The 10124-nt window shown below is 34.1% G+C and overlaps 1 protein-coding gene across 1 annotated transcript; it reads left to right on the top strand.

Annotated features, from left to right (window-relative positions):
- The first annotated feature begins 4136 nt into the window (after positions 1–4136).
- LOC121378688 (nodal homolog) lies at positions 4137–10029 on the top strand. The gene is made up of 2 exons (XM_041506972.1): positions 4137–4485; positions 8189–10029. Exons 1-2 carry the CDS (start codon positions 4137–4139, stop codon positions 9013–9015), a joined length of 1176 nt encoding a protein of 391 aa, XP_041362906.1. The 3' UTR covers positions 9016–10029.
- The last annotated feature ends 95 nt before the right edge of the window (positions 10030–10124 follow it).

Below are 10124 nucleotides of genomic sequence, written 5' to 3' on the forward strand. Positions count from 1 at the left end.
AACAAGTCGCATTATCTTTGTTTCCTATGATGGAGTGTGATGCGCCCAGAGATAGGGTCAGAAAGACGAACAACAGAAAGGAGAGGCCGATGATTGGCTGGAACCGGTCTAGCGAAACCAGATCCAGTTGCGAAGCCAATCAAACAGTCGGATGTAATAAATCAGAGTGTTTTGTGTGATAATCCCCGGGATTAAGGCAGTTTGTGCTTGCCTGGACTTACAGAAAAGAGTGTCGGAGTAAACTGGGAGAGCATGCATGGCGGAGATTGAATTTCTCGCAGAGTGTGAGAACTTGATCAGCAATTTGCGAAATAAAAATAGACGGGGGGAAATATCAGACAAATAAGACTGTATTGTGTTTTTTCCTGTCTAAAGGAAACTTCTATAGAATTCATTGGAGTTTCTCTATTATTACAATAGAGAAAGCTTAATGTTTCAAACAGAAAATTAACGTTTTAATTTAACGTACCTGTTTGTAATAAATATAGATAGGATGGGTAAACTAAACAGTTTCCATAATGATGACAGAGTTTTTTGGGATGAGATTAAACTATGTGCGTCTTGTTTACAATTTATTCAGATACCACCGGTACTCTTTCACGTAGCTTGAGCGCACCGAAGGGTGTTTTTTTGTGTGTTTTGTTGTTATTATTATTATTATTATTATTATTTTTGTTTGTTTGTTTGTTTGTTTGTTTGTTTTGTTTTGTGTTTTTTGGAGGGGGGTGCATCCTTCCCCTCGAACTCCAAAGTGCCCCAAAAATCTGGTTTAAGAATGTATATATTTATGCTTTTTAAAAATTAATTTAATTTTTTTATATTATTATTTTTTCTTCTTGTGGGGGATTTTAAATATTTTGGTCGACTGAGTGCATCTACAAACATTTTGTTCTGTTTAACGACACCACTAGAGCAAATTGATTTATAATCGGATATTGGATGTCAAACATGGTTAGTTTTTTATTCATAGTCTTAGAGGAAACCCATTACGTTTTCCATTAGCAGCAAGGGATCTTTTATATGCGCTTTCCCACACAGGACAGTACGTACCACGGCCTTTAATACGCCAGTATACAACAGAAAGGCATATAATATGTAATGCATGATATTGCAGTTTGTCATTTAAAAATTGCACTGAATCCGCCATTGGTTACCGTACTCCTGAAAAATGAGAACACGTTCATAGAAAGGCATTGTAATAATTTCAAACGGCATGTTCTTGAGTGTGATCGTCTTGTACGAAAGTTGGACTTGAGAGATTTCAACAGTTTCTGTCGTGATTGTTACCTCCAGAAACACAAGTATATTTAAAATTTAATTAAATATAGTAAATATGTTATCGTATATCAAATATGATACACACATCAACATTTATTTGCGAGTTAGTAGAGTCAAACAAACGGGATTCTGTGGCCAGTTTAAAATAACAAAGCCAAAAGCTTGAAGGTGCCTTTTATATATTTTGCTAGTGCCTTATGAATAAAGTTAGCTGGGGTGATCCGTAAATGATTGTTTGTTTTGTTTTGTTTTGTTTTTTTGTTGTTGTTGTTTGACAACTTCGGCATGTACACAAATTTAAGACGCCCCCCCCCCCCCACCCCCCACCCCCCAATAATTAAAAACAGTTATTAGCTTTTGATTGTCTTTTCAAGGTGATTTTTATGTCTATATATAGTTGCTGATTTTTGTGGTTGTTATTTGTGGCGTTTTTTTTTTTTTTTTTTTTTTTGTCGTGTCAAACAATTTCTGTTAGATAAAATCAAAATGGCATAACAAATGAAAAGGTTTCTGATGATAAATAAAACATGTTTTGCCAAAATTATCAAGCATATATCAGCTTCTTCTGTCATATAAAAATAGGTTTTTGTCTAAATATAGGGTTCTGGGTATTAAAAACTGCCACTTAGAATAAAAAGGTGTTTTTTCTTTTACAATGCAATGGCGATAAATGAACAACAACTTTAAACCTATGACCCCGTAAAGTTTTCTCAGAATTCCATTAATGTGCCTCTTGTACTAAGTATAAAAACAAAACAATCACATAATGGCTTAGAAACTAAACAAAATCTAAGTGTTAGAAAATGGCACAGTTTGTTGTTGTTGTTGTTTGTTTGTTTGTTTGTTTAATGACACCACTAGAGCACATTGATTTATGAATCATCAGCTATTGTATGTCAAACATTTAGTAATTTTGACAGCAACCGCTTTTCCAAAATGGCACAGAAACATGTTTGAAATATTATGCATTTTATGAATAAATTACGATTGTAAATGTTTGCACATTTTCCCTATGCTACCACGTAATACATAAAGTGTAATGTAATAAGATGATGTTATTATGAATGATGTTCGCTGTGTACAAGGACGTTTAATATGCCTGTAACCCTACTGGGATGCGTATACTACTTTATGTATGTACTTCTTCTTTCATTAAGGTGCTTTCGAGAAAAATAACCAAATATTTACAGATATTCGTCTTATTGAAAACAACTACACTTTAAATATTTTAACCTGCTTTTGGTATGGTAGTGATTTAGCTGTCAGACTTAAGACTGGTAGGTACTGGGTTCGCATCCAAGTACAGACTCATACAGAGTTTAACGGCCTCAACACCAACTTATCTCTTACTGATCAGTAACAATTACCCATAATCCACTTTCCGGCAGAACTATTTTATTTCATCGATCTTTTCAGTGAATCATTTGGAAATACCTAGCCACTTTTTCGAAAAAAACAACCATAAGTAATTTAATATACACACAATAGATTTATATATTTTAAATATCTAAGTCAAACAAAATATCGAGTATTTTGACTTAATTTTTATATATATTTTTTATTGAAATGTCTATACTGAAAATGCACGCTACCCATGCTAACCAAAACATATTTTTGTCATGTATAATACATTTATAATTAAAATAGTAATTTTAAAATAAATACAAGATAATCTACAGTGTATTTGCGCTTTAATGGTAATTGTTTCTTTTGGGTTTTTTTTTTATCACAGGATGGTGTAGGTTTAGCGGGCATTATATAACACAAAAAGTGATTGATTCGTTGCCGTATGTTGCAAAACATAATAATAATAACAACGGTAATAAAATCTATTTGGAAACATTAATTTTTTTCGCCAATTCTCTTTATTGTATTACTTTATCTAATAATATTTTTTTTATATGTATATATTATATTCTTTACGTCAAAACCTTTCATTTGGCCGATACAATCTAGTTAATAATATTATATTTTTATAAAATTAATGTTATTTACAATTTTGTGAATTATCAAGTTGTACGTTAATAAACTATTACAATTTAATTATATAATTGGTTTTAATTACCAATTATCTAACACTTTTACCTTTCGTTTAATTTGCTAAGCTATTATGTGATTAGGGTTGTTTCTACTTAAAGATATCGTGAATCTGTAACATACAGCACAAATATTTCAAAAATAAAAACAAAATTGAGAATGAAAAATAAAAGAACAGTAAAAAAATATACGTTAAATGTAAGAGATGAAGGTGAAATATTGTCTGCACAACAACTTCGTTCGTACAACAGCAACAGCAACAATAATAAAATTTCTTAACATATTTTTGTTATATACAAACATGTCAAAATCAAACTATTCTTTACAACAACACAAATATTAATTTATAACATAATCATATCTTCTTATTCAATTGGGTAATAATTTTAAATGCAACGGATTTTGTTGTTGTTGACATTTTAATTTAATTTGTTGAAACCTCTTAGCCCCTCCCACAGAAAATCTCCAGTATATCTCAGACAGACAATATTGTTTCGAGAGTCATGGAAGGGTAGAGTACCTACTCAGACAGATAACATTTTCAATGGTGGAGAAAATCTGAGATTTCCTTTTGTTTTTACTGCGCCTTAGGCGCGGTGTCTCCATCATCGAGGCAATGATTTTCTTTTCATTACTAAAAAAGGCTGGATTATTAGCAGGCCCGCTAGATGGAAGTTTTAGCGTCCCCGCTAACACCCGGCTATTGTTAGCCCCTTAATTCGTCTCAACAACTTCCCATTGGTTACTATAAAACTTGGGCGCGTGCGGAGGGGTGCACAGACTGTTTAATAGCCCTCGACAATCTAAACGGGTACCACGATATGGATGCTGTTAGTAAAAACATGATATATCATCGGTTAACCCTGCTCCTCGTGGCGGTATTAAGTTTTACTGGTGCGCTCGCCAAGAAGGTTGACTTTGCGTCATTCTGGTTAAATTCCAGAAGCTATCCCACGCCCAGGCACGAAGTTCTGGACGAAAATGTCGTCTTTCACGATCTGTTCAAGAACAGACAGATGGACGCGGATTTCAGAAAGGCGTCTACAGTGTTCATGGTTAGACTGTTTAACGGAATACAGAAAACGGAGTCTTTGGCCAAGGCGGCAGGTCAAACATGGGAAAAGCCAGATTTTAAACTTTCAGATACTATCAGGAGTTTTTCTGCAAAAGGTATGTTTCTCTCTTTATAATTTTAGGTATTATAAAAAAGCCCACGAAAATACCCCATTTATTTACCCTCCCCCCAATGTGTTTGAACATTAACTGAATTTAATTTAACACAGCAGAGAATAAATAGTATTCAGAAAACAAAATGTGACCAGAATAGCTAACAATAATACATGTGTACTATTTAATAATAAAATAAAATAAATAGATAAATAAATAAATAAATGCAAATAAATAAATATTTTTTCGAATTTGACTATTTTAAAAAGATACAATAATTATTAAATTAAATTATATTATATTACTATTCTATTATATTATATTATATTATATTATATTATATTATATTATATTATATATTGAATTACATTACATTGAATTAAATTATATTATCTTATTACATTATATAAATGAATTATGATATAAATAATTAATATTACTAAATAAATATTTATTTTCGTATTTAAAACGATCAGCCGTGAAAAGGTTCAGCGTACCATTAGCTCGACTGAACTATGTCACCTCTTGTACGATATCTATACCATCCATGTACGCCCGACGAATCTTCAATAGCTGCATATCACACCCTTTATCCGCCCGGATTAAGGGCTCTTTAATTCACTATTTCCAACATTTCATATGCGCGTAGATAAACAAGATCCACCGTGCGTTCCAAACAATGAGATGAGCCTCCGTGTATACCCGACTTACTAGAGTTTCAGAACAAATCTCGCTTCCTAGACTGGCATAATCGCCAACGAGTAGCGCAGCAACCATCATCCACCAGTCAATACAGCCATCACCTCCACCCCCTACCTACGTATTTTTACATTCAGCTGTTGAGTAAGTTTCTGCTCTGTGTAAATGGGGATATGCTGATATCTGTGAGAAGAATGTCCATCGTAAAGCTGATAAACGACATGGGTGGGTTTATATCTAAAGGTAAACTTAACGATTCGGATATCGCGGGTTTTAAATATTTAAAAAAAGTATTTGATATTTGCGATATTAAAATTGTTATATAAACAAATATTATTTTGAAATATTAAATTTAAAGTTATAATATTAGACAACAAGCTTTTAAGATAAAGAAATAATAGCCATACTATTTGACGCAAATGATAACTTTCAGTGTATCATTAAAATTGAACGTACATGTGTGTAATTTATTATTATTATTTATGTATTATTAATAAATAATATTATTTATTTAATTGTTTATTTCTTACAAACACTGAATATATTTTATTAGTACGAAATAATTAATAATTTTTTTATTATATGTATTGTTGAAAATTACTATGAATAATTAACTGAAGAAATACAACATAAAATAAAAACAACCTAATTAATATATTTCATTTTGCTACAGCGTTTCCTAATATTTATCTTAATATATCATTTGTTTCTTTGTTAACAGTATTGGAATACACAAACTATTTTACAGAAAACAATAACTGAATACGATATTACATGAAGTAAATATTAAATATTATTTCTGAATAGTTTTATGTTATGCGTATTGTTTTATATTATTTGTATGTATATGTAATAAATATGTTTATAATGTATATATTTATAAATTTAACACATACAGTTAGAAATATAAAATGTATGCATATATATTTGTAATACTTTCGTACTGAATATATTTTTATGATCTATAATTTACAATAATGATATAAAAATTTGATTTTGTTTTCAAAATGTCATTCTCATTTTTAATGCTATTTTATTGTGATTGTATATCGAACACAAATACGTGAATATTTTAATACATATATTTTTTTTCATGAAATAAATTCAGTAAATAATCAAAATGGGCATAAGACATTAATAATTTTAATAGACACAAAAACTAATGGCATTTAAACTGAAAATTTTGAACTAAATTAGTATTGTCTTTTCTTTTGTTGTGCAGTGTGTTATATTCGTTTTTGAACACAACAAATTATCCTTCATCCCTGCTTACTGAAAACCTTTGACGAGTTTGACAAAATGACCATATGTTTGACATCCAATAGCCGATGACTAATAAATCAATGTGCTCTAGTGGTGTCGTTAAACAAAACAAACTTTAACTATCAATAACACCGAATCAGCTTTGTTGTAGGCAAAACAATTTTATAAAATTCTTGTTTTTATTGTAAATGGAAACAATTTACTATGTGAATAAAGTTAAGGAAATACACATATTATTTTTATTATTTTCCCCCAAATTATTTTTCAGTCCTGTCAAACTGAATGGCTTGATTTCCAAGTCCGTGTGTAAGAGGGCTGAAGTATTTAGTAAATTTCTAATTTTTCCCGAGTGAAGTAGTCATTTTACGAATTGCCTGAACATTTCAGTCAGTTTACATAATGCCAGGGCCCGTGCTTATAAAACTCAGTCTAGACTTTAACGTAATGCTATTTGAATGGCGCTGCCATGACGTTAAAGTGTGCACTTTATTAAAGTCTAGACTTTAACGTAATGCTATTTGAATGGCGCTGCCATGACGTTAAAGTGTGCACTTTATTACAGTCTAGACTTTAACGTAATGCTATTTGAATGGCGCTGCCACGACGTTAAAGTGTGCACTTTATTACAGTCTAGACTTTAACGTAATGCTATTTGAATGGCGCCGCCACGACGTTAAAGTGTGCACTTTATTACAGTCTAGACTTTAACGTAATGCTATTTGAATGGCGCTGCCACGACGTTAAAGTGTGGACTTTATTAAAGTCTAAACTTTAAGGTTTATAAGCACGGGCCAGATTTTAGACATTGACTGTAAGGTTATTGTGTGCTTTACATCATCATCCTACATGAGATAGCAACAACTGAACATTGGTTGCTGCGTTTTCCCTTCTGTGATATTTTCTATATCAATATCAAAATTAATTCCCAGTAAATTAAAGTGTTCCGTCTATTTCACTATTTACTTTTATGTGAAATACGAGTTAAATTTAAGCATGAAAGATGAACGTACTAAAAACGTATTTGTTTTTAAATTCAAACAGATGTTTAGTTGCAATGAGGACACATTAAGCAAATTGTGCCAGTTTACAAATACAACGTGCATGTGTACCTCTTGGGAACGTTCTGTATTGTTATATATTTAATGGCTTGTCAACCTCAATGCTCAATGTTTGTAAATAAATATTATAATTTGAATGACTTGTGAAAAAATACAAACCTGTTAAAAAATCATCTCCATCTCCATCTCCATCATCATCATCATCATCATCATCATCATTATCATTACCATGAACATAATCATAATTATCATTATTATTATCACCATCATCATCATTACCACATTATTATCGTAATGATTAAAATTGTTATCTTCGTCATTATTATTGCTAGTATTTGTAAAGTAGAGAACAAAACGCTTTAAAGGAGAGTAAAGATCAGTAAGTTAATAGAAAACAGCAATTTTCGTCTTTTTTTCTTTCGTATTTCAAGAAATCTCTGCTTCGTTGTCAAATCTTTCATTTTTAAACCCTTCCATGTGCAGAGATACGATTTTCATTGCAATAACGTGTTTTGTTGATCAGATTGACTGTGATTCATGAATGGTTACAACCATATTCCCTGTCCTTATGCCCGCGTGTCTCTGAATCTGTACGGTAATTGTAGAGACTTTCCGAAATATAATTTAACCATAACAGTAATTGTGAAAAAAAAACAAGTTGATAAATATTTTCTCCCTGTTTGCAGATGACGAGCACTCACAAAGAAAACCAGGGGTAGTTTTCAAGATACCGTATTTACCCCACAACGAGCTGTTGAGAATGGCCGAGGTGAGATTCGTGCGTCGTCCCAGCGACCCGAGTAAAGATCGACGACTCAAACTGCGTCTGAACGTCCGGAAGGGCAACTCGTTCGTGAGGAAGATCGTCGTCAGAGGGAAGGCCACCACGCAGGACGAGTATGACGTGTTCGACGTCAGCCGAGTCCTCAGTCCCTGGATTAACGGTTACCACGGCAACGTGACCATCCACGTCCGACTTCCCAAGAAGTACAGGGTGGACGCCCCGCTACACTCCAAGTCGAGTTCCAACTCGCTGATCGTCTTCTACCTCCAGGATCGCGAGTTCCTGAGGAACATGTACAAAAGTTACACCACGGTCGAACGGTCTAAACCGGAAACGGTCACGTCACGTGGTAGACGAGCTTCGCGGAAAGGTCGACGCGTGCGCGGGCGTAACAAATGGCGGAAGAACAAATACAAAGATGGCTGCAAGAAGTACGAGTATGAGATAGACTTCAACACGATCGGCTGGGGACAGTGGATCATTCACCCTAAGCGGTTCAACGCTCGGTTCTGTTATGGGGAATGCCCGTCTCCCCTGGACGTGAAGTACAAGCCGACGAACCACGCCATGCTGCAAACGCTGATGAAGATGAAGAAACCGAAGAGCGCGCCACTACCGTGCTGTGTCCCGATCAAACTGAAACCTCTCAGTATGTTGTACTTTGAGTATGACGAGATCGTGGTACGTCATCACGAAGAAATGATAGCAGACGAGTGTGGGTGTAGATAACCTCCACATCATATGACGTCACCATGACGTCATCACAAACTGATATGTCACAGTGACGTCATCCCTTAACAATAAAAGACGAGTGTGGGTGTAGATAATATCCACATCATATGACGTCACCACGACGTCATCACAAACTGATATGTCACAGTGACGACATCCAATAATAGCAGATGAGTGTTTCTAGATTACCTCCAGGTTATTGTTGTATGTTTGCATACGACATCACAAAACGATTGCAGATGAAAGTGGATGCAGATAACTTCCACATCATTTGACGTCACAGTGATATCATCACAAAATAATGTCAGAGTGACGTCATCGCATACCGATAGCAGATGAGTGTCAATATAGATTACGTCAGGTTATTGTTGTGTCTTCATACCATCTGACGATGACTTCATCTCAAACTGATAGATGAAGGTCTATAATGATTACCTCGGGTTGATGTATATCATCATATGGCATCACAGTGACGTCATCACAAAACAACAGCAGATTATAGTGGGTGTCGATAGCAAGTTATTGTTCCCGTCATCACCTAACATCACCACAAACTCATAGCAGACGAATAGTGTACGTTGTTGAAATGTGTCACAAGCTGGCAGCAGGCGTATAAAGATCTCGTCAACCAGGAATTAGGTAAACCTACTGGTATTATATTTCATAGAAAACGATTTAAGTTCAAGACGAAAAGTATCTGAATTGTATTAATCTACTAACCATCTCGAAGACTGCCTGAAATTATCCTGCATTAAAGAGAAGAAGAAATTTGGGTTGTTTAACGACACCACTGGAGCACATTGATTACTTAATCATCGGGTATTGGATGTCTATCTGAGATGTTTCTAACTATGATATTATTTGACTGTCAATCTCGTGTGTTTCTTGTAGTAGAGTGCTCCGCAAGGCTCAATGGGTAGGTGTAAACCACTTGCACCGACCAGTGATCCATAACTGGTTCAACAAAGGCCATGGTTTGTGCTATCCTGCCTGTGGGAAGCACAAATAAAAGATCCCTTGTTGCTAATCGGAAGAGTAGCCCATGTAGTGGCGACAGCGGGTATCCTCTTAGAACCTGTGTGGTCCTTGACCATATGTCTGACGCC

The sequence above is a fragment of the Gigantopelta aegis genome, chromosome 8 (genome assembly GCF_016097555.1).
Source record: "Gigantopelta aegis isolate Gae_Host chromosome 8, Gae_host_genome, whole genome shotgun sequence".
Taxonomy (NCBI): domain Eukaryota; kingdom Metazoa; phylum Mollusca; class Gastropoda; order Neomphalida; family Peltospiridae; genus Gigantopelta; species Gigantopelta aegis.

Excerpts from the sequence above, each read along its gene's own strand:
- LOC121378688 (XM_041506972.1), top strand. The coding sequence starts at position 4,137 with ATGGATGCTGTTAGTAAAAACATGATATATCATCGGTTAACCCTGCTC. Across the intron at positions 4,486-8,188 it reads CAGGAGTTTTTCTGCAAAAG|ATGACGAGCACTCACAAAGA; the intron begins GTATGTTTCTCT and ends CCCTGTTTGCAG.